The sequence below is a fragment of the Aphelocoma coerulescens genome, chromosome 1A, assembly GCF_041296385.1.
Source record: "Aphelocoma coerulescens isolate FSJ_1873_10779 chromosome 1A, UR_Acoe_1.0, whole genome shotgun sequence".
NCBI classification, from domain to species: Eukaryota; Metazoa; Chordata; class Aves; order Passeriformes; family Corvidae; genus Aphelocoma; species Aphelocoma coerulescens.
The window spans coordinates 54,377,233-54,401,437 of NC_091014.1; the positions used below are offsets into that span (position 1 = coordinate 54,377,233).

Consider the following 24,205-nt stretch of genomic DNA (forward strand, 5'->3'; position numbering starts at 1 on the left):
CTGGCTGCTACAAAGCTATCTAGATGTATTGATTTCTGTTCTGCACAGTCTCATCTTCCCTCTCTTGATTTCTAACCCAGACTGATGACCCTGCTCATTTAACCCATTTGCCTTCCTCTGGCTGCAGGTCAACTGCTTGTTTTATCCAGCCAGCCTGGATCTGGGGCAGACCTCATTCACTATGACAGATCTATATCCCAGAAAGCAGAAGTGGGACTCAGGGAAGGACACATTTCCATCCCTTTCCTGCTGCCAAGGCTGGGATTGGTGAGAACATCTGAGTCACACTGAAACCAGCAGGATGAGACGTGCCCGGGGTGTCAGGAGCACTTGTGGGGTCTGTAGCCAAGTAAGACTCTCAATTCAGTGGGCTTGAAGGATGCTAACTGGGGACATTGTCATTCCCAAGCTCTTTTTTTTTTTCCCCAGGATAATGCTGCAGTCATATTGTGATTAATGCTTTGGCTGTTGGTCTACATGCAAATCTGCCCCAAAGTTATGTCCTAAGAGGTGGAAAACACTACTTCATACTTGTGTTTGACGTCTCAGTTTCAAAGGGGCTCTGTGCAGCACCCAGCGGCTGGGTGAGGTTGGTGTGGTCACATTGACCTCTGGTGGCTGCAGCCTTGGCGTGCAAGAAGCACAAAGGGAAACGGGCTGGGTTTGGTGAGCTGCTGCTTGCTGTTCCTTCTCTAGGCTCCATTCCCCATCACCTCTCCTCTTAGACAGTAATTAGTTTTCTTCTCAAAGCAGGTGGCCACTCCTTCTGGGTACACCCTCAGTCCGTGTGGTTCTTCTCCCTGAGGAACAAATTCTGCTTGCATGCACACCAGTAAAAAGCAAAGGCGGATCCTTTGTTGGAGAGCAGAATTCACTCTCAGTTTCTATACAGAGAGGGTCATATCTGGGGAGAGCAGACTGATTCCCTGTATTCAGTGTAACCTCTGTGCTGTCACCCTTCAGACCCTTCTTATGCAGCTGAGGACAGACTTTATTGGTCCTCTTGCAAAGGGTGACCAACCAGACTGGATTCACCATGAGCAGTGAGACAGACTCTTGGTTGGTTTATATTCTGGAGAGAGAGGGGGAAAAAGCTGGGTCTAATCCCACAGGGATAATGGTTTAAGAATAAAGCAACTGTTGAGTTGGAGCCCCTTTGCCAGAGGCAGCTGGGCAGCTTTGGAGCGAGAAAGCTCATCCCAGTGACTCTAATCCCGTCATCCTGCTCTAATTCAGGTCTTTCTTGTCACCCTGCACACCTCTGGTGCCCTAATGAGGACAGAGATTTGTTGCCAATACCTTACCAAAAGGCTCCCACATGCTTTTGCCTCCTGTAGCTTCAGGCAATGGGTGTGTGCGTGTTGTGAGGGGGAGGAATGCTGAGGGAAATATTTGCTTGTTTTGCTATCTCCACACAGATACACGCATTTCCTTCCTGCTATAAAGGCCACTCAGTTTTTGAGGGGGCACCTCATTCCTCCTCCCTTCTGCAGCCACTAGTGTGAAGGGAATAAACCACTGTCAGTGTGCTGCAGCAGTCTTACATCTGCTATTAAAAGTGTCGGGGAAAAAAGTCAAAGTCCTTGCAAAGGCTGTTAATATAAACACCGAGTTTGATGAGAGTCATCAGGAAAAGGTTTATTTTTACTGTGTGTGTTAACTAATCCAGCATGAAGCAGTGTATGAGCCAATTAAATCAGGTTGGAGTTGATAACTCTGTTTCACAAGTTCTTTTGTGTTTTTGGCATTTGTTTTGTTCCACACAGGAACAGAAACTGCAGAGAGTTGTTTCATGACACCAAATCATGTTGGGACAACTACTGCAGGGTGGAAGTTTTTGTTATTTAGGGGGGTTGTTTCAAACTCGCTTCCTCAACCTGACTTGGGAGATCACCCTGGAGACCTTAGCAAACCTCCGCCTAAAACTTCAATGGAAGCTGCATGTCTCTGCAAATCACCAGCCTGCAAGAAGAATAGCTTATTTTGATTGGGGGGGGGGGGGAAGAGTGTGGGGGGGTGGGAAGAAGGACCAAGCAAGAACTATATCGTTGAAGATGTTCTGACTGGCTCACATTCTGGACACTGTGTGGGTTGGCAGTTTCATGGGAGCTTTGTAAATTTACTGTGCTTCCCAAAACACAGGGCAAGACTTTACAGAGCACCCGGCTCACCATCTGTAAGCACAGCTTGAGCTTTGCACCAATGGCATTTTAGCCACACAATCAGGAATTTATTGAATTCCTGCCCCGCCTCAGACCTTCCTAAAGCTGTTTCCAGGCAGGGGCAAACAATGCAGTGCTGAGGCATATCCAGCCGAGCTCTCCACAGCAGGGGCTCACTTGCCTCGGAGGGATCCCGCTGACCTCTTAGTGCCATCGGTCTCCCCACACCGCAAGGTCCTGCAGAAAACCCAGCAGCCTGCCACACTCTATGGACCATGTGTGCTAAGCCCCTCCTCTGGTGGTGGAAAGGACATGTGGCTCACCATTTGCTAGCTTGTTATAGATTTCCTGTGTGAGCCTGTGTGGCTTGGAAAGTTTTAGTACTGCGACTATTTCGGTTAGGATTTGAAAAAAAAAACAAAAACAACGAACCAAACCAACAATACAAGAACAAAAAAAACCCCATCCAAACACCCCAGTGTCATTCCTAGTGTGAACTCAAGTGTGCCAGCACAAAAGTAACTGCTACTGGTAAAGCTATTTTGGAAGTGTAATACCTGGCTGGTATGGACAGTCTGGTGGGGTTGTCTTATACAACTGCAGCTTCCCTCCAAAGCATGAGCTTTGCATCCCTGTGCCTCCACACCCTGGCCAAAAAACAGGCATGGAATGTGTTCTTCCTCTCAGGAGCTATCTGTCCAATCTGTTGGGATCAGCTACCCAGCCCAGAGCCAGGGGTGGTCTTCTTGCTCCTGGAGTACCTGCCAAACTCAGAGAGTCTCCATGAAGGAGAACAGGTAATGGTGCTCGTAAAAAAATTAAGGAAATTAGTCACTTAGTCAGTCTAAGGACCTGCCCTTAATGCCACACCAGTCAATTATTGAATTATTTATTTTTCCATGGACTTGGATGTCTGAGACTCTTCCGCGGGCAACCTAGGGTGAAGATATTTCTTCAGCTGTTCTTGATGTGGGACCTGCTCTGTCTGGTGTCTGAGTGCTCTGAGTCACAAAGCAGTGCAGCCACTGCCCGTGGGGTCAGGGTGGGTGCAGGAAGAGGATTTCTTTGTCATCAGCCTTGAGTTTGTCTCTCTCTGTGTGAATGAGAGGAACCAACTCTTGCTTTGGGTCTTTTATCAGGATTGTGAAGATCTTATCTTCTATCACCACATAATAGCCGGCTCAGGAAATCTTTTCACTAGAGAGGGAGAGAGAGAGACCAGAGTTGTTTTCGAGAGAATAACTAGTAGGCAAAAATTGACATGGCCTGAGTCAGAACGGGTTCCCAGCAGGCAACCTTGCTTGTACTTGCTTTTAATCACTCAGCTGGATGCCTCTGGCTGGAGGTAAGGGCTGGAGACAGGAGCTGTGCCCTGCTGCTGGTGGTCCTGGCTCACCGTGCACCCTTTGTGTGGGAGCTGTGCAGTGCTGGAGGAGAGGGGGCTGCTGGGACCCCTCGCAGGGAGGGAGAGTCAACAACAAATTCATGTTCTCGGGGTGCCAAGCAGTGCCTGTTGGCATGGATGCCATCCGAGGGCAGTTTGCTGAAAGCCCCACGTGTGTGCACGTGCTTGCTCAATACCTGTGTGTATTTTGCAACAAAAAGGCTGTGTGCTCTGTGCATCACACAGGTACCCTCTCAATTCCCCGCTGGTGGCTGGGCTTGATCTTGAAAAGAACTTAGCAGGACGGGGAAGGGGTCTTGCTAAAGCCTCCCTTCCCTCAAATCACCCTACTGAAACTGGTGCATGAGCCCTGCCATTGGCCCTGGAGGAGAAACAAAAGAAGATGTTCAGCTTGGGTGAAGGAGAAATCTTTTAGGGAAGGGGGCCTCGTTCATACCTCTGCTTCCTCACTTATGTGAATGAGGAGAGAAAGATGTCCATGCAGAGGTGGGATCAGACACTGCAGTGGTGGGGTACTGAGAGCATCTCCCTTTTGGGAGTGTGTTGGCAGGGGCAGGAGCAATGCAGGGCTCCTTCATGTTGTGTTCAGAGCCCTGGAGGGATGCACAGCCAGTACTCTGGGCTACCCTGTGGGCTGACTCCAAGCCTGGGGAGAATCAGGGAGCTCCTATTTCTTATGAGCTTGATATTGCACTGGGAATTTCTGGTACAGAGCCTGCGCTCCATAGCCTGGCTATTGAGGCTGGACACAGCTGAGAGTGATGAAATGAGAGTGAAATAGGGTTGCTAGAGAAAGTGAAAAACATCTTAACTTTGAAGGGGGAGGCTTGATGTTGGGATTGAACCATGGTGTCCAATTCCATCTCTCCCAGAGCCCTCTTTGTCCAATGGTATGCACAGATTTGGGCAACTGAGTACATGGCAGGTGTGGAGGGTACTCTGTGCAAATTCTTTGGGATGCTGTGGGGACACACAGGTCCACTCCTGGGATTGCTGCGGCCACTTGGACCAGGCGAAGGCTTCTGAGCATCTATTCCTGGCCTGGGGAACTCAGTGCTGGGTCAGGCCCAGGCTGCACGCCCTTGCATGCCCTGGAGTACATCTCTATCACATTGCCTTGGGGTGTCTCCACACCCAGTTCCACCCACGGACACAGCTGAGGACTGGGGCCAAAATCTAGCCTGTGGGACCTCTTCTTGGCCTGGATCAGGCATCTTTCCAGCACTCCCAATTTTTTCCCCCTGCTTGGATCCCCCCTCCATCCAGAACCAGCCCTATACCTCGGGTAGTCTGGCTACAATTTCTGCAGCCCTGGCACCAAAGAAAACCTCTCCTTATGAATCTCTTCTTTGCAGCAGAACGCGGGGGGGAGGGGGGGTTGCTGCGCCTTGCCCGAGGAGACCCCTACTCTGCCCGGCCAGGGTCCCAGACAAGCCGGGCATCCCCCTCCCCCGCCGGTCTGTCGGGGGCTGAGGCCGGGCGCGTTTCGGAAGAGAAGTGGCTGGCAAACAACATCCTTCCGGGGAGCAGCTCCATCCCGGGGCTGGGCACCGAGGAGGGTTAGAAGGTCAGGACACACGCAGAGAAAAACCCTTCCCCGGCTCGCTCAGGTGAGCAGCAGCCGGAGACTCTCAGAAACCGGGAGGGGCCGAGGGGATCCGCCCCCGTCCCGCGGGTGAATGCCCCCGCGACCCCCGGAGGTGGGCAGAGCTAGGCTCTCCATAGCCCCGGGGGTTGCCGGCTCCTTTCCAGCCGGCTGGACGAGGGAGGGAGGGAAAGAGAGAGAGGGAGGGAGGCAGGGAAAGAGGTTGGGAAAGTGCGGCGGGGTGGGGAGGGCGCTTCAGACACACCTGCCGGGGCGGAGAGGCGGCGGCGCGGAGCGGAGCGGGGAGCAGCCGCCCGGAGTGGGGATGGCAGGTAAGGGGCGAGCCCCCGTCCGGGAACGGGGTCCCGGGGGCGGCGGAGCCCCGCTGGGCCCCCTCTGCCGCGGGGGCGGCGGCTGCTCGTCGGCATCGCCCCGGGGCGTGAGTTTCGCACTGGCTCGGGAGTGGTGGTAGTGGTGGTGGGGGATGTCTGCGCTTCTTGTCCTCTTCCCCAGCCAGCTCCTCGGGAATGGCCTCCGGCTCGGCATTTCTCGAAGAGCGCCTTCAGACCGGCGAAAGGGAAGCGCTCCCTCCGCCCGCCGCGGGAGGGGGGCACCCCGGGCGGGAGCGGGGCTACCGGCTCTGGAACCTTCTGCCCACCCCTCCCCTCTCTTTCTCTCCTTCCCTCTCCCTTTCCCTCTCTGCCGAGCCTGCCTGCCGAGAAGCTGGTCGCGGCTTGCACAGCCGGCTTGAGTTTCTTGGAGAAACAGTTTGACTTAAAGGGATAAATCTGCTGAGGAGTTTGAAACAGCTCAACTTCTGTGACCTGCTGTTGCATCGTCCTCCAGCATACTTGTGTCTATGTGGCAAAAGTCTCAAATGAGAGTTCAATTTCTGCAAGAAAACACTGTTTTTATTCAACCTAGAGCAATCCATGTCTGTATTTGTATTTGAGGTCCTGAACTCTTCCGTGCAGAAAATGAGATACTTGGGCTTCTTTTGTGGTGTCAGCAATTCTCCATTCCTGCTATCTTTCATCCATCAGACCCCAAGACTCCTGTGTTTCTATTTGGAGGATTAACTTCTGCACAGCTCTCTCAGCCATCCTCCTTGTTGTGCTGGTTGTCAGTCTGAAATAGCATGATATAATTTGCACCACGAGATAGGAAAAAACCCAACAACAAAACTCCACCCCCAAATTTCCAAAGAAAAGGAAAAAGACTAGGACATTTCCTTCCCTTGTGGAACATGAACTTCTGCCCTGCCCCTGGGGATGTTTGTGTGCCTGGGGTACCAAAGCTGAACTTAATGCCAGCACCAGAGCAGCAGGTAACCATGCACATGTTGGAGGAGAGATGGCTTCTAAGTCTCGGGAGATCTTTGCTGTGCTTTGCCTTGACAGCTGAAAGGATTTGTGCTGGCCTGTGAAGCAGACTTCATTTCTTGAGTGAAAATAGATTACACTGAGTTGATCCATAGTTGGGGAGAGAGCACATTGCACAGAGCTACTCCATCACAGCTTGTAGGACTGTAAGAGCAGGTTCACCATGACTCTGAGAGGTTTTGGCCCATTCATTTGAGGGGTTCTCTCGTGCTTTATTTCATTGGCAGAGTGCTTGCCTTGTTGCTACATATTTTCAGGGCTCCATACAGCGGCATGGAAGATACATGAAAGATCTGCTCATGTGATTCCCTGCTGATTCCAGTACCTGTAGCCAAGCTTCTCTGTGGGATGGTGCCCTTGAGAACTTGTTTGGTCACCAGTGCTTGGTGCAGAGTGCCAGGGATTCATTTGCTGGATCCCCTCCAGCCCCAAGTATGAGAAAGCATGTCCTGTGAAAACTCTTGGTCCTGAGAGTTTCCCATTCTCAGGGATGGGACAAAAGGGAAGGTGTGTGATGGCTGGGGGGATTTAAGAACGTTTGAGGGATGAAGATGGTATCTTCTCTAGACTTCCTACTGTATACGCGTCTAACTCCCTTATGCACCACTTGCCTTTTGCATATGCAAGGCTCTAGGTGGACACTCAAGATCCTGCTGTATTTTAGATAAACAGATAAATTTCAGATAAACCTATTTTAGATAAATAGATCCATTTATATGTAAAATGTTTTCTCATGTATCTGAGTCCCGTTTGCAAGACAAGTGGATCATTTGCAGGATCATACCTTGACTCTTGCTCTCCCATGCCTACTCATGCCTTCTACCTGTGCTCCTCCATCATTCCTCATCATTTTATCCTTTCCTTTTATCCTTCCAGCCGTGGAGAATGCGTCTCTCCAAGCCAGCAGCCTCTCAGAGCAGGAGGAGGAAGAAGACACCATCTGGGAGAAGATCGAGAGCGCACGACACCAGCTGACCCGCTCCCTGAACCCAGCCAAGCTCACCCCGTACCTGCGCCAGTGCCGTGTCATAGACGAGCAGGATGAGGAGGAGGTGCTGAACTCGTGCCGATTCCCTTGCAAGAGCAACCAGACAGGTGGGAGAAGACATGAACTTGCACTTGGATGGGCCTGGTTTGTGGGGGATAACCTGGTTTTGACACACAGTGGGTGCTACATACACTGCACTGCTCCCTCAGCTTCATTGTTCTCTGAGGTGCTCTGCAGTGGAGATGCTGCCTTCATACCATGAAGCTGGGCTACTCAGTTTTCTCTCTGTTTTGCAGGGAATTCATCCTAGCCCTTTGTCTGTTCTTCCAGGTTACCTGATGGACATCCTTCGGCGCCGTGGAAAGCGAGGCTATGAAGCCTTCCTGGAATCCTTGGAGTTTTACTACCCAGAGCACTACACGCGGCTCACAGGGAGAGAACCAGCCCAGCGCTGCTCTATGATCCTGGGTAGGAGCAGGTGCTCTGTTCTCCTTTCAGCTGCTGCTTTCATGGGAAGGGCCAGAAATTTGTGCAAGTTCACATGCCTGCATAAAAAACGGGTTCATGCTGCTGGTGTGTGAGGAATCCTGACAGTTCTGTACTCTAGAACTGGCAGAGAGGGGGCCCCATACACAGGTGTGACAGACTGTGGTGCCATAAGCCTGGGGCAACAAGGGCTGCAAACCTGCAGGAGAACTTGTCACTTCTTGGTGGAAAACAGAGCATTGGGCAAATCTGTTTCTTGGGGTTACCCCTGTTTCAGCAGCCAGGAACAGGTTCTCCTTTGTCTCTCCCCAGATGAGGAAGGCCCTGAGGGACTAACTCAGTTCCTGATGATGGAGGTGAAGAAGGTGAGGGCTCAACGGAAAGAGCACCTGCTGAAGGAACACCAGCTCCAGGTGAAAAACCAGGCGTTGGAGCAAGAGCAGGTCCGGCTGGAGCAGCAGCTGAAGGAGCTCCTGAAGGTGCAGGAGCGTTGCCAGCGGCTGAGAGAGGAGTGGGACTCCAACAGTGTGGAGCTGCTGAGGCTGAAGGACGAGAACTACATGATGGCCATGCGCTACGCGCAGCTCTGCGAGGAGAAGAACGTGGCCGTGCTGCGGAGCAGGGACCTGCAGCTGCTGGTAGGATGCTGGGGAGCACGAGGGTGGGCAGTGGGACGTGCCAGGAGTCTGACAGCCGAGAGGGATGCGCGTGGATGTCCACACGTGGTAGCTTGTGAGCATGAAGGAGCTGATGGCACACAGGATGTGTGTTGGGGATCCTGCCCTGCTCGGGATGGAAATGTGCCCTGCAGCAGGCTGAGACATGGGCACAGTGCAGGAGGCTCGCCACGGCCCAGAGGCAGCTGGAGATACATCACCAGCTCCTGCCAGCTGATGTAGTTGAGGGTACATCACCTAGAGGAGCCAGAGGCAGGGCTGGTGCCTTCCCTGGCATCCCCTGACTCTCAGCCTGGCTGCTGGCACCACAAGATGCCCTGTGTGCTCCTGCCTGTGCTGGCTGTCCTGTGCTGCCTGCTCTGCTCTCTGGCAGCACAGGCAGGCGGCAGGCAGCTCACTCTGTCAAGCTGTGTGTTTATATTTACTTCTTCCCCTTAAAGGGTTTGCACTTTCCTCTCTCTAGTGAGGCCGGTGGCAGTGCAGCTGCCCACGCTGGGTGCGTGTGTGCTGCCTGGAGCTGCCCAGCCTACCTTGCTGAGCATTAGGAGCCTTTTGGCCCAGCCTCCATCCCCCCTGCCACTCCCCACCGCCTCCTCATGTCTCTCATGACGTTGGTTAGACTCATGCCCTGCATAGCTGAAGGAATTCGTGACACTGCACTCCAGCTGCCAAGCTCTCACCTCCAGCAAACATGCATCCATTTCCTGCCTGGGCAAGGACAGCCCTACCTTGAACCTATTAATAACCCATATTTTTAAGTGCTCTGCTGCCTCCTGGCATTCCCCCTACCAGTCTGGGCCTGGACCTTTCACACAGCCTTGTGGTTACCTTTCATACCTCATTCTGTTCTGCCAGTGCCGGGATCCTCCCCTACCTTTTTTCTGGTATTCCTGCCAATGCCAGCTCCCCTGGGCCTCTTTGGAGCAGGTAGGTGAATCACTTGGAGGTAACTGTGCGCTGAAGAAATCCCCCTGGAAGCAGTGTCTCAGCTTGTCTTCCCCTCCTGAGTCTTCACTCCAGAAGTGTCTGGTCCCCAAAAGTCACTCTAGGTCTTCTGGGCAAATTCACAGAAAAATTCACAGAAGTAATTCAGTTCCTGAATCCCTTCTTGGCAATTCTGGCAGTGCTTCTTGGTGGCTTTGATAGGCTTCTGCTGCCCCATTTCTTCTCAAAGCCTTACTTACCTGTGAAACTGGTTCTCTGATCAATCTAATCGGTCATTACAGGTCTGGGAGGACCTGTCTTACTCTTAAAAGTCCCTGACCTCTTCTGTCTCCTGTGACATGTTGGTGGAGGAGTGTGAGACCAGGCCAGGGAATGATGATGCCCCTGTGGTACGCTGCAGCCTCCAGCAGCTTGAACCTCAGATACCTCCCAGGCCAGAAGTGGCCTCCCCACACTGAATAGCCTCCAGTGGATTTTTCTGCTGTGGATTTGTTTCTCAGCTGTTCTAGGAGTCTTTGAGATACAGCTGCTGGCCCTGGACCAGAGGTCCCACGTCCACCCATGATCAAGGCCAGCTCCACCATGGGTGCCCCAGGGTAGCAAGAAAGTTGTTGCACCAAGAGAAGATCCTGAATGTGCTTATGCAAGTGCATTTTCCTCCTTTCCCTGAGGGAGAAGCTTTTGTGTGCAGCTGTGCTGCTAACCTTGGCCCAGCCGTAGGATACTCCTTCACATGGCTGCCTGTGGTTGCCTCCTGTGCCTTACTCGCCTCCAGACCTGTTTTCTTCTCAGCACCTTCTCTGCTTCACTCTCCTGATAAGGAGGAGGTGCAGGGCCATGTGTGTGTCAGACTGTTTTGTCCCTGGGTTTCAGGTGGACCAGCTGAAATGCAAAGTCTCCAGCCTGGAGGAGGAGTGCAGCCTGCTGCAGAAACAGGCATCTGCACCGCCCCAGCGAGAGGCCGAGGAGCGGGACCATCCCGACGCCGTGTCTGAGCTGTGGGCTGAGAACCAGCGGCTCACGGCATCGCTGCAGGAGCTGCAGGGCATGTTACAGGTACCTCCCAGGGCAGGCCAGGCTCCAGGTCACTTGCTTTCCTGGGCCACCCGCAGTGCTGTTTACATAGCCACTGAAAAGATGAGGAAATCATTGGTTTGGGCTGCCCTGTCCCATCCTCTGAGCATATTGGTTGGCTGTGATGCCTGCCATTGTGTCTGGGTAGTGACAGGTGCTTTTTTCCAGCCCTGTAATTCTTGGTTGTACTCGCACGTGTGACTTTGTGCCTTGGAGTGCACAGCAGATTGATGCAGGATGATGATGGCAGTTGTGCCAGTCACTGCCCTGTTGCTCCCTTGGTGCTTGTGGGGCAGTGACGGTACCCTCTCACCTCCTAGACACCTGGTGAGGGCCCAGTCCCAGGCTCTGAGCAGATCCTCCTGGACATCCTGGAGCATGACTGGAAGGAAGCCCAAGATGACCGGCAGGATCTCTGTCAGAAACTCAACTCCCTGCAGAATGAGCTGCAGTGGGCTGAAGAACTGAGGGATAAGGTAGAGCATTCATCACTGCCCCTGTCCCTGCACACCAAGCAGGGCCTGGGAGGGGGCTGTAAAGCAGGTGCTTTCAGGAAGGCTAATGCTCGCTGCTTGCTGTTACCAGTACCTCCAGGAGGTGGAAGATCTGCAGCTGAAATACCGGACGCTGCAGAAGGACTGTGATCTCTACAAGCACCGTATGAACACAGTGCTGCTGCAGCTGGAGGAGATCGAGAAAGAGCGGGACCAGGTAGATTGCTTTTCACCTCCCAGCAGGAACAGGGCTCTGGATACCCTCTCCTTCCCCAGCAGATCTTGTCCAGCCATGCCAGGGTGGGAGGTGTGGATTAGCAGCGCAGTTCTGTGCCTTTTCTCGCTCTCAGTCTGGCTCCTTGCAGGCCATCCAGAGCCGTGATGGGGTGCAGCTGCAATACTCCCAGAGCCTGATCGAGAAGGACCAGTACCGCAAACGTGTGCGGGCCCTGGAGGAGGAGCGGGATGAGCTCCTAAGCAAGCTGAGCCAGGCAGAAGGGCTGAACAGCACGCTAGAGGCACAGCTGCAGCGGTGCCAAGGCGCCCGCAGCCTCAGCAAGGTGAGGGTGGCTAGAAAGAAGGGGCAAGAGGGAAGGCAAAGGGGTCAGGACTGATTTCTGGGGGATGCAAATGGGATGATGGAGTCCCTTCTCTCCCAGATGTGCAGCTCTTCCTACTCCCTCTGCTCCAACCTCAGCAGCACCTGGAGCCTCATAGACAACCCTACGAATGGACTCATGGATACTCTGGGGAATTCTGTTACCCCATTCCCGGGGGATTCAGCCATTCAGAGCATGGTGAGTGCTTGACCACATGAGGCTGGCCCTCAGCTGAGGCCAGCAGAGACACCACTCAGGAAGGGCACACAGGCGTTGGAGTTCTTGGTGGAAGACTGGCCGTGGGGTGGCGTGTAAGGTGTGAGCTGATCTCGGGTGCAAAGCTTTGCTCTCTCAGTCTCTAACAAACTAGCCAATGCTGCCCCAAAGCGTGGGAAAGAGGGGGAAGCAAAACTCTTCATCCCATACGACACTCTAGAAATCAACAGCCTCATGTAAGATGCTATCCTTCCCAAAATGCTGTTTAATCTACACATGCTGGAGGAGAAATCCAGGCTCTTTTGAGCCCTGTAGCAGCATCGTGTTGTTTTTAAGGGAGTCAGGTTCTTTCCTTTGACTCCTTGAACTGTCATCCCAGAGCACCCTGAAATGGGCAGGGTTACTCACACCTCTGGGTGTATGATGGCTAAAACAGAAATATAAGGACAAGGGTTGGATAGTCTCTTCACCTGCTACTTCTCCTGCAGCTTGTACTTTGCAAAAAGATGTTGATGCAGTGTCATGGATCTCTAGCTGAGCTATCTGCTTGGGAAAACAAGGTGCCCCTAGGAGTTTGGAGGGAGGTGGAGTATCCTAAAGAGGGTTGTGGTAGCCAAGGCCCTCCCCTGACCTGAAGGGAGGGGAGAAGTGGTGCTGGGTGTTGATGTTAGCAAGCACGTCTCTCACTCTGCCCAAGGATGTGACTCCCGACAGTGAGAAGGATATCAACCGCCTTTCCACCTTCCCCTTCCCTCCCTGCATCGGCTCCATCCTCCGCCGGCAGCGGGAAGAGAGGTGCATGCCCTACAAAAGGTGATTGCTGGGGGCTGCTTGTCTCCTCTGTGGGGTTTGTGGGGTCCAGGGAGAGCTGCCTGGCAGGATTAGGAGAGAACCTGGAGTGGGAACGGAGTGGGAAGGCTGGCTGGGAGCTGTGTGGTGGCTGCAGGGGTGCTTGGGGGTGGCGGGGAAGTCTGTGGAGCTGAGATTGAGAATGGGATGCAGTCTTTGGAGAAGCTGCTGCCTTACAGATCCATTTTGTGTCTCCTTTGTAGCTTGTCCTGTGGCTCCTTTAGCAGCATGGAAGATGCAACAGGTACAAGGCTTTCCTCAATGGGCTTAGCTAAAAAGAAGTGGTGGCTGTGGGGAGAGGGGTTGGACAACTGACCCTCCCTCACCCCTCTGGTTTGTACAGCTCCCTGCAAGGGCTCTGCACCTGTAGCATGGTACTATGGACCCTGTGTCAGGCACAGCAGCTGGAAAAGCTGGCTTTTCCTCTGCAGAGGCAGGAAGCTATTTGTATCAGCTCTGTTTGACTCATGGAGAGCTGTTGAGGGGAGTAAGTAATAGAGCAGGGAAATACCTTTGCCCTGGGGTGTTATTGGATACTCCCTTCATCTGCTGTCATGGGTTCCAAGTCTCCTGGAGTGAAGCTCCTGGTGCTGGCAGGTCTTGTGGTGGGTGCTGGTGGCTGATCTCTGGGCACATCCAGGTGGTCCTGGCTACTGCTGCCTTCTGGCCGAAGTGCTGATGAAGGGAACAAAGATTTGCTTGTTCTTCGGCAGTGTGGGAAATGCTTTTCTTGAGAGTGACCATTCAAAGCCTCCCTGCAGCCTCAGTTTCCCAGTCAGATGCTAGAAAATGGCCAGGGGAGGATGGCAGACCCTTGCCACCCCCAGAACACGAGTTCTCTGCAGCATTAGTAGAGGTGAAGTGCTCCCTCTCCGTTTTGCTCTCTCCTAGGCAGCAGTTTTGCTGGCACCTTGCTGGGGGCCTTCTCCTCTTCTTCCAGCAGCACATACACCAGGGTGAAGTCAGAGATCTGCTTGTCCACGCTTTCCAGACGCAAGGAGGTCACCAGGAGGTGACTGCTGCTCTCTGAGCTGGGCACTCTGTGGTGGTGCTTGAGGGGACATTTTGTGGTGCCAGGGACCATGCTTGGGAGACCCTTCCTTTCTTCCCCTCCCACTGCAGGCTCTTTCTCACTAGTGGGAGAGAAATGAAGATCCTATAGTCCCTGCTTCCTCGCAGGACTTCAATTTTTTGCACTGTCCTATTTGTTATGGCAGGGGTGGGGATGTTGCTCTGGGCTGGACACGTGTCTGTCCAGGTAGGGAAGGACTGTGGGAGCCCAGCTTGGCTTTGCTTATGGGGCTGGTCGGATAGAAGGGGCTGTGGGGCTTTGTGAACTCTGTGTGCCCTGGTGATGGGCATGCTGTGAGTCACGAGCTCTGTGCTGCAGTAAAGACCCTGGAGCTGGACACAAGGCATGGGGGACTGGGTCTTAGCAAAGGCAGTCAACCTCAGTGCCAGACTTGGCATTTCTCCTTGCCAGGTCACTAGTGGTACAGCTCACGAGTGTGGGTCATCCCAGCAACCCCTCACCCCAGGAGAAGAGGCTTGGAGCAGACATCTCCATCCTTGGAGGGAACAGGACAGGAATTTATGTCCAGTGGGTCAAGCCAGGCTCACGGGTTGAAAAAGCAGGACTCAGGGAAGGGTGCCGGCTCATTGAGGTGAGTCTGGGAATGGGCTCACTTTGAGGGTTTGCAAAGCACTTGGGATGATGCAAGGAGTGTGGAGTGATCCCCAGATCAAGCTGATCTCTACCCAGCTTGAAGTCCACCTCCGTTTCTTTTATTTTCCAGGACTGCTCCCTATCTAGAGCTTTACACAGCACAAATACCCACCCAGGTCTCATGGCACTCGAGTGTACCTGTGCACATAAAAATGCCAAGACCTTCTGAAACACTTCCTTGAGCTGTGGGAAGGGAGAAACAAAAAGGAGTCACACAATTAAGGTGCCAGTATGGCTTTGTGTCCCTCGAGTTGTCTGTCACTTTGTAGTTTTTCAGAGCAGTTTACGTCCTGCACATACCCATTGCAAAGCAATCAATTCTGGAGCAGGTTTTCTCAGGCCTTTGTGACCCTCCTGAGCTTTAGAGAATAATTGCTCTGAAGAAAGCTCCTGGAGGGAGGGAAGGGCATTTGTTTTGCCAAGAATGACACCACTTGAAATACAGCTGCACTACTTGAATTAATATCCTACCTGTTACTGAAAACAAACCAGTGCTCCCACTCCCACACATGTTCATGCACACACGTGTCCTTTCACGACAGCCCACCATCCAGGCTGGGTGATGGCTGGCAGCAGGTATTTCAGAGGCAGAGGAGGGAGCCAGAGGCAGACTGAGGATGCCTTGCCCTCAGATACAGTTTTTCCCAGACCTGCCTCACTCTGTAACACCTTTTCTGTAACCCTAATGGGTGAGGGAGCCTGGGGGGTGCATGCTCTTCCAGCCCTTAGGTCTAACGGCATCGGGTCCTTGCTAGCTGAGGGTGCCATCGCTGAAGGAAGAGGTGCTTTCCCTGGAGAACTGCACACGGGAAGTTGCCTACCTGAGCCTGCTGCACTGGGATGAGCCCTCTAGTCTCATCTTTCAGCTCGACCTAGAAGGTAAGGTGCTGGCAGCTGGGTCTCCTTTGAGCCTGAGCTCTCTGCCTCCCTTTCTAGACTCTCCACCCAGACCTGGAGATAAATCTCAGTTATTCTCTCTCCTCTCCTGTTTGGTCCTAGGCCACCATGTCTGACACAGGGGTTGGCCGTAGCTCCAGTAGCTTTCCCTGTCTGGTGTGACTTGTGCATCCTCTGAGTTACGGGACAGAGGTACAGACCTTCTGTCTGTTTGCCTCCTCTGCACCCCCACCCCAATCCATAGCATCACAACTGTGCTGGCGACTTGGCTTTCTTACCGGTGACCATTGTCTGCTGTGTCCCCACCTGTGGTGACCCGTGTTTTATGCTCCAGGATACCAGCCTCTGCGGGCAGCCCTGGAGGAGGGGAAGAAATGTTCTGGAGACTCGTTCTACGTCCGCACCAACGTGTCCCTCCTGGAGCCGTCGGACCCTTACGCGCTGTGCGTGAAGTGCCGGGAGATCCTGCACGTCACGGACACCATGCACAGAGGCCGCCTGGAGTGGTACTGCTCGCGCGTCGATCCCTTCACCGTGCGGGACCTGGACAAGGGCACAGTGCCCAACTACAGCAGGTAACCAGCGTGAGGAGGGACGTACCTGGGGTACCCGCCCCGTTTGTCTGTGCTGACCATTCCCTAGCAGTCCTGGGGGTGCAGGCTGGCCTCTCGTTGGGGTGGGATGACTAAGGATTGTATGGGGACTAGTGTGGTAGTGTTTGGGAGCCCTTGAGGGACTGGGAGGTTGAGTGAGGGCTTTGATATGCCTATGCTTCAGCAGGTCTGTGGGATTGGTGAAGAGGATCCCAGCAGGCTATGGTCCCTGGGGGCTTCTGGAGTTGCTTGAGTGCAAGCTCCCTGTCTTTTCAGGGCTCATCAGCTTTTGAAGATCCAGGAGAAGCGCCAGATGCCTGGGCAGCAGAGAGGCCACAGAAATAATGTAAGCCAAGGAAGCGGGTGATGAGAGCCGTGTGTGTGTTCCCATGGCCATCTCACCACCTCAGATGCAACCTGCCCCACTCTGTTGGTAAACCAACACCTACAGAGGTGGCAGATGGGTTAGCAAGCAAAGCTTTTAGCCCAGGCAGTGCTACTGCTCTGTGGCTGCTTTTCTACCACCTCCCCGCTTCCCAGACTGAACCTAATGGGTGGCAGAGCCAATCCCTTGCTCTTTGTAAGGGTGCTCCATCCTTTTTGCCAGAGTGTTCTGCAGCCAGTTCTGCACATGTGTGAAAAGGTCAGTGCTCTCAGCCTAATTTCTCACTTTCCCTCACTTTTCCCTCACTTTCTCCTCAGCTAAAGAAACGGGCCTTGGGCCAACTGCGCTTGGTGAAATCCAAACCACAGAGGAGCACAGAACAGCCCCCTCAGCAGCTGTGGCTGGACCCCTGCTCAGGTGAGCTGCTAGCCCTGTGCCTGTCACCCTTGGAGACCCAGTTGTGCCCTGGTCATCCAACTTTTTGTGGAGAATAAACTGCTGTGTAACTCAAGGGAGTCACAGAAAATGGGCAGGGGGTCTACATCCAGGATATCTGTCCATGAGTGAGTGTTGTAACCAGGGTAGGGTCTTTCCTGGGACATAAGATGGCTTGGTAGGTACCTCCCTGATTCAGGATGAGGAGGGGGTGGTACAGAAGAATGGGATGGACTGTAGGCTGGCCTGGTCTCCCATGTTCTCACCTTTGGCTTTCTCTTCTTCATTGCTGTCTTCCAGACCCGGACACGAACCTGAAGCCTTACAGCCTGGTGCGCCCTGTGGTGGTCAAGACACCCCGTCCCGTGGTGCTGTCCCCAAGCTGCATTGCACCACGGCTCATCAGGAACCTGCTGGACCTGCCCACCTCTCGCCTGGACTTCCACGTGTGCCCAGCAGGTAGGCAGCAGTGAGTGGTTGGTCAGTCCAATTCAGTGAAGAGTTGCTCTTCTCTTGGAAGTTTGAGTTACGGTCTCATGGGAGTCTCGGAAAGCACATGAGAGGTCTCCCTTTAGCAGGTAAGTGTGGGAGTCTCTCAGTCTTCCCACATAATACCTGTTAACAGGTCACTTTTTTGGGCTGAGTGTCTGCAAGATATTCCCTGCTATTTCTAACTGTGTCCTATCCCTATGGCTCACAGGGAAGCCAGCCCTCACTTCTGGGTGCCTGAGGCATGGGGATCCTCTCTCTTCCCTTGAGTGGGTGGTGGTGTAGCATTGCCTTGCTGCTCTGGGTGGCTCTTCCCAGACATGAAAACCGTGGCTGATGTGGGATCTGCAGGCTGACTTCATCCAGCTCTTCCTGCCCCGGAATGGAAGCATTCAACCTTAGTGCTGTTATCTCTTTCCTTCTGCCAGTAGATGTGAGGCTGACACATGGCTGAAGAGGCTTCTGGGGAAAGGGCATTTCTCCCACAGGGAATGTTCAGGAAGGACAACTCCCTCTTTCCTCCTTCCTCCTCAGTTCTCTGGTGCTCTCTTTTCCTGGTGTTTAGAGTTTCCCTTTGCCAACTGCAGGACTGACAAATGAGTTGTTTTATTCGTTTGCGGGGTAATGATGGAGGTAGTGAAAAATCTCTGGTTTGCTGAAGGATGGCTCTGAAAATTTTGGCCGCTGGGCTTCTCAGCTGAGTGACTTGGCCATATATCCTGTCCTGCTGAGCCCTCTGCAGGGTCCCCCTCACATTGCACGGGGACCTGCTTCAAAGCTTTTACTGCGACTGGGAATTTACACTGAGGGCAAAAACTCCTTGTCCCCTGCCAGTTTTGCCTGCTGCAAGGGAAGGAAAATAATCCATGAACCCCAAGCCATTTTTCTTTTGTTTGCTGCCTGTATTTTCGTTTGATCTTCCGTGGGAGTCTGCTGCCTGCAAAGGAAACATGGCTTTGCAGGATCCAGGTCTACCTGAGAAGCACCTGTGCCACCAGAGGATGCCCAGCCAGCCTGAGCCCTGGGATGCAATTGGAGCATGCTCTGGACATGCCTTCTGCTAAAAATATTACTTTATTTCTATCTTAGGGACAAGCAGCTCCTAAAAGCCTTTTTATGATCCCTCCTCATGTTTCCGTGGCAGTGTGGGCAGCTGCCTAGAGCAGCGTGGTGGGCAGGTAAAGCCTGGCGCCTGCCTCAGCCACACTGGGCTGCAGGGGCTGTGGCTCTCAAGCCAGGTCTGGGGGTGTGTGTGTTGTGCCAGGGGCACCTGGCAGTCCTTGCTTTGACCATTGCTTTGACCATGCTGCAGCTCTGTACAGCCAGCTCTGCCCCCAGTCCTCTGTCACAGCATCAGCTCTGCTGCTCTCCTGGTGCTGGCTGCTGTCCTGCCTGTGAGCAGGGAAGGTGGCTCAGCCTGCCACCAGCAAAAGGAGGTTCAACTCATCCCCATTTTCCTCCCGCTCTCCCAGGATACACCCACTCCTCTTGCTTCCCCAGCCGTGCTGCTCACTTACAGGAGCCATCTATAAGCCTGTGTAGCTCTCAAATCCTGCAGAAAACCCACCTGGCAAGATAAAGTGGTTATTTTTCTGCCATACTCTGTTAGGGAGGGGTTGGGACAGTGTGGCAGTGGGTGGATAATGTCTGTGAGCCAGCTTAGGCTGCTGTGTACAACACAAGGTGCTGCTCTTGCCATGCAAGGTGTCTTCAGCTGTGATCTCTCACTTGTTCCCTACCAGAAAGCTGCAGGAGATCCATGCCAATGTGTGATGTTGTATAATTAGACTTGCTCTCCAGAATCCATAAACACCAAACTCGATAAGCACCAGCGCAGCAGTAAATGTGTGGGATCTGAGGTAGAAAGCTGTGCAAGAGGGACAATGGGCTGACATCTCCCTCTTCCTATCTCCTCTTGGCTTGCAGAGAAGCTGGCAGGAGGGGATCCCAGTGCAACCTATGCTCAGGAGCACCCTGTGTCTAGAGCTGCCCCCCAGGACCAGAGGGAGAGTGGAAGAATCCGCATGATCCGGGAGGCGATGGAAAAGGTGCTGAGGCTTTTGGTGTGGGGACAAAGGGCCAGGATGGGACACCTCATTCAGACCGGAGGAGAGGAGGAGGAAGAGGGAGAGCGGTGTGGTGATAGAGAAGGAGCTGCTTGTTTGGGGCCTGTGTAATTCAGAGAGTATTTTAGGTTGTGGAGCAGCAGGTACAGACATTTCCCTGAGTTTCTGATGAGCTCAGATAAAATAAATGGCAAATGGGGATTTGTGGGGGAGCCAGTGGGACATGCCATACTCAGAAGTGACCTTCCTGCTCTCTCATTCCTCATGTTCACCAAGGTGGCAACAGCTCTGCTCAGGGCAGAAATGTGAGGCTGTGGGTGACAGCGATGACAAAGGGGATGTGAAGATGGGCTGTGGCTGAGAGTGGGGTCCAGTGAGCTCTTGGGTTGGATTGGCAGTGATGGAGTGGGTGACCCTACTCTTTAATTCTCCCTGTCTCTATTGGTGCTGTCCATAAATCTCATTTTTAATGGAATTAGTATTGGAAAAGCAATGATATTGCACAGTATGGGGTTTGATTTAATGTAACTGTCAGAGGCTGGGGTTATTTTTTTCTCCATTTAAATCAGTAAATCTATTCTATTTCTTTTCCAGAATAAACACTGCCTGCTAGAGCTGGGATTTGAGGGTGTGAGGGATCTAATTAAAAATGAAATATACCCCATCGTTGTCCATGTCGAAGTCACTGAGAAGAACATTAGAGGACTCAGGTGAGGAAAGGCAGTGTGGCATGGATGGAGGGCACCACGGGAGGAGAGAGAAGCCCTTGTCTCTGTTCAGAGACACAAGGAGGATCAGGCGAGAGCACTGGATGTGTGTGTTGGGGTTGGTGCTGTGAGGGGAGTAATTGGCTTTCTGTAGGTGTGAGGGCGTTCCTGGGTGGTTTTGCTGCCCCGCCTGCTTATGCCAAGGGTAATGTTTGTCCCTGTGTTTTCCCCAGGAGCTTGCTGGGGAAGGCGGGCCAGCGGGACTCGGAGGTGCTGAAGGTGTGCCGTGGTGTGGAGCGGGCTCTCCACGCCCTGCCGTGCTCCTGGGCCCGTGTGGAGCCCCATGCCTGGAGCCACGTGGAGGAGCTGCCCAAGGTGGTTCGCGGATGCATCTTCCAGGAGCAAACCCGCCCGCTGTGGATTGAGGAGGGTGATGACTGAGCTGGGGGTGGCAGAGCGGCTACTGACACCTACTGTCCCCAAGAGCTGCTCTCAGAGGTCCCTGCCTTCCCAGCCCCTCCAGGTAGCGTGCTCTTCCTCCCTGAGGGGATGCTGGCAGCAAAGGCCCCCCAGGGTAGCCTTTCTCATCTTCTGGAGGGCCACCAAGAGCCAGGAAGTAACACACAGTGCCTCCCCTGTCTGAGCTTTCTGTATTTCACTGGAAAGACATCTTCCACCATCATGATGGAAACCACCCTTGTGGGCTGTTCCCGGTCACCTTGGGCTGCCCTTGTACGTGGTCAGGTTGACAGACAGGGAACGTAGGGGAGCTGTGTGGGATCAGGCTGTGTAGGAGCGTTTCTCACACACGTTTGAAGCTCTTCTCCTGTCACCACCATCTCCCCTGCCTGGTGGCACTATGTGCTCTGGGTCCTCTCTTCCTATCTACCTCGCCTCCGGCCCCAAGGCACAGGGAGCGTGGCTCATATGCCTGTGACCCACGGCAGCTGGAGTGACACTAAGGTTGCAACAAACCCTTATTTTATAGGAGCTGTACTCTTTATTGCTTGTAAATTATTAATGGAGCCTTTTATTGGCAAACCGCCTGTAAAGGAGAATTAAATACCATTCATAATGGGAATGGGTGGCAGGCTGTGGGCTTGTGTGTTACTGGGGAGCTATGGGTGATGCACGACGGGATGTTTTTCTCCTCCTTTAGGTGAGATCCAACTGCCCAGCCCTCCAGGGGAAGGAGGGAGCACTGCCTTTGCTGTTGTAGGGCATCAAGAAGTGTGGGGAGAGACAGGCTAAGCGTGCCCCACACTAAGTCCCATCTCTTTTCTACTTAGCACCTGATTTTCAATCCTTTGCCTTTCCCCAGCACTGATGTTGGTGAGGGTGTTTTAGGGAAGTCAGGGAAACACTCACTTTGAGTTTTGAACTGTGTCTGGCTGGGGTCCCTAGAGCTTTGCATCCCTCCATGCCTTGGTTAGCCTGAACTGACAAGCCAGCTACCTCACCCTCCTGGGGGACAACAAGGAGACTGAGCCCAGCCATGCTGCTAGGAGAAAGTGGGACAATGCCCCTGCAAGTGGGGTTTTCACCCTGACATGGGGCCAAGAGTGGGTTCAGACTCTGGCAGGGGGAAGATGGAGGCTTTGGGTAGCCACAGCAGTGCTCACTTATGCTGCATGGTCCTGAATCCTGCTATATAGCCACCATTATCAGATGCCATGGGAAAGGGGTGCCAGGATACCCATGCTGTGGAGAGGTGGTGGTTGTGGTGGTAGGTGGTCTTTCCTGGGGCTTGCCAGAGGAACAGGTAGTCTGTGGCTTTGGAAGGCTTTTTGGGGCATGAGGTCAGGCAGAGCCTGTTGGTTCTGGGCTCAATGGGAGAAGATGGGCAACCAGCACCAGAGTCGGGTCTTCTCTGTGTCCTCCTTGCCCCTGTGGTTTGGCCCTGCTGGTGCCATGCACTTGTGAAGCTCTGAGCAAAGATTACCTTGCTGATCTTCACGAGTCCCCTGTGAGGTGTTATTTCAGGCTCTAAACCAGTTGCCTGTGTCTTTTATGAGGACGAGAGTGAAGGGGGGAGGAAAGAAAATGAAGATTTTAACTTGCAGTCACTAAAATGTAGAGCAAAGTCCTCGCTCTGCCCTGGAGCCATGCAACTCTTCTCTCAGGGAAGGGGGAGCTGGCATACACAGGGCTCCAGATGAAAGCTCCCAAGTGACATCCACTCCAGGGGATGCAGCCTGAGCATCCCGGCACAGCCAGTCCCCTGGGAGGGTGCTTGCCCTGCAGGCAAACAAAGTGGGATTCTTGTTGAGTTGATGAGAAGACAAGTCCCAAAACAAGCTCCCATTCACCCTGTCATGGATTTGGAGATTGGAATTTGCATTTTTGTGGGGGGAAGAAAAAAGTAGCACTTGAGTATTCAGGGAAAACACTGTGTGTGAGGCACTGTGACTCAGGGCTTGAAACTTCCTCATATCCCTGTTGGCACTGGGAGCCAGCCCCAGCCCTATAGCCTAGGCTGAAGGGGGTTAAAAGCAGCCCCTCCACCTTGGGTATGCACTCCTAGCTTAGCACTTGCTCCCTCCCCAAAGAATCACGTATCAGCACTTCCCTGGGCCATCAGTGCTTAACCAGAGGGAAAGAGAGGCAAACAAGGTTGCTGGGGGCAGCTTGGCACTGCCCAGCTACCCAAGCACTGCCTCTCCTGCTCCCAGGCTTCTTCCAGGCTCTCTCTTTATTCAGTTTCTGTCCCCTGAGGCTTTCAAAATCCAGCCTTAATTTGTTCTGGACACGGGTGAAAAGTGGGGCAGAGGGCTCCAGGGCAAATATAAATGACCCTCTCTGCCCTGCACACCCCAGCCCACCTTCTTTTTACCTCCTAGGGGGGTGGCTGCCTGCTCGGAGGAATGAGTCACGGGTTAGGTAATGGGCACAGTGCAATTAGCAGCCTTGGGCACCAATTACCAGCTGTAACAGCCTTGTGCAAACCCTGTAAAGAGTCACTGAGAGCAAGATTTCTCCCTCCAGGGAGGGGATTGTCGAGGTGGCACGTGTGTCATCCTGGGAAGTCACCAGCACTGTCCACAGTGGCCCCCTGCCCCAGCAGAGTTTCCTGGGACCATGCTCTGTACGAGTTAGCTTTGAATAGGATTTGTAATGCCTTTTGGGGCTATCACTAATGATCCTGTGCCTGTGTCCCACCTGTGCCTCCCAAATGATCTCCTAAGTCAGAGCTGGGAGGTGCTGCAGGATGCCTTGGAGCTATAGAAGCTTCCTTTACGGGTGCCTGAGGCTGCTGGCATGTGGCTGGAGCACTCAGGGAGGTTAATTTCTGGTTCAGGAGCAGTGGCCAGCCATGTGAGCAATCCCAGTCACACCAGGTTCACATCCCTGCAGTAATGTAAGGCCTGAAGGTGAATGACTCCCCCTGTGCCCCAAATCAGTGTAAGAAAGCATCAGTATTCAAAGGGATCTAAAAATAAAACCTGCAGGGACCCTCCAAAGGGATATGGGAGATGCTCTTGAGATGTTCTTGCTTCAGGGGAAGGCAGGAGACTGAGAAATACAGGGGAGAAGGAGGAAGAAGTGGATTCAGTAGTTTCTTCCTTACAAAAGAAAAAAGTACCCAGGGACAGGGGTGGTGTGAAAGTGTCTGAGACCTGGAGAAACTGAGCACACGGGTTTAGCCCTGCCGGGAGGTTTTCCCTGTCTGCCTGGGAAGTGTCTGTGGCTGGACACACGGTGCGAGTGTGGAACAGAGGGACCCTGGCAGGCTGCCCTGCCCCTCTTTTCTAAGGCTCCATGATCTGACATGTGCATGGGGCGGGGTGCCCTTTTCCATGTGGAGCCATTCCACACCCCCGCCAATTCTCCTGGGCGCCAACTTATTACTTTTTATTTTTATTTTTTTGGCATGCTGAGATTGGATGCCCACAGCATGTCGCTCCCTGAGGAGGCGCTCTGATTTCGGCAGCTTATGTAGAGCACTACCATCCTGCTGTCCCCACGCTTGCTGCACGGGGAAGCTGAGACGGGGGTATGGATGTCATCCCCTGTCCTGGGCTGTTGTCTCTCTGTACCCCTCTGG

General features: G+C 53.4%; 1 protein-coding gene across 5 annotated transcripts; it reads left to right on the top strand.

The window, feature by feature from the left end:
• Positions 1-5,412: 5,412 nt before the first annotated feature.
• Positions 5,413-23,722, top strand: CARD10 (caspase recruitment domain family member 10). 5 transcript variants are annotated; one of them, XM_069002846.1, is made up of 21 exons: positions 5,413-5,484; positions 7,411-7,629; positions 7,853-7,990; positions 8,321-8,646; positions 10,504-10,686; positions 11,025-11,180; positions 11,290-11,415; positions 11,564-11,758; positions 11,858-11,995; positions 12,711-12,826; positions 13,066-13,106; positions 13,754-13,874; positions 14,346-14,526; positions 15,344-15,467; positions 15,820-16,060; positions 16,355-16,424; positions 16,781-16,880; positions 17,199-17,357; positions 19,314-19,435; positions 20,048-20,163; positions 20,394-23,722. In XM_069002846.1, exons 1-21 carry the CDS (start codon positions 5,478-5,480, stop codon positions 20,599-20,601), a joined length of 3,087 nt encoding a protein of 1,028 aa, XP_068858947.1. In that variant the 5' UTR covers positions 5,413-5,477; the 3' UTR covers positions 20,602-23,722. The 5 variants fall into 5 exon arrangements, with proteins under 5 accessions (XP_068858947.1, XP_068858949.1, XP_068858948.1 ...); XM_069002848.1 differs by having other exon boundaries at positions 12,798-12,826; XM_069002847.1 differs by having other exon boundaries at positions 11,573-11,758.
• Positions 23,723-24,205: the final 483 nt, after the last annotated feature.

What these genes read in the sequence shown, in the direction of transcription:
- CARD10 (XM_069002845.1), top strand. Translation starts at nt 7,347, where the DNA reads ATGCCTTCTACCTGTGCTCCTCCATCATTCCTCATCATTTTATCCTTT. An exon ending in CAGCATGGAAGATGCAACAG is followed by an intron (nt 13,107 to 13,753) that starts GTACAAGGCTTT and finishes GCTCTCTCCTAG; the next exon opens with GCAGCAGTTTTGCTGGCACC. An exon ending in AGAGAGGCCACAGAAATAAT is followed by an intron (nt 16,425 to 16,780) that starts GTAAGCCAAGGA and finishes CTTTCTCCTCAG; the next exon opens with CTAAAGAAACGGGCCTTGGG.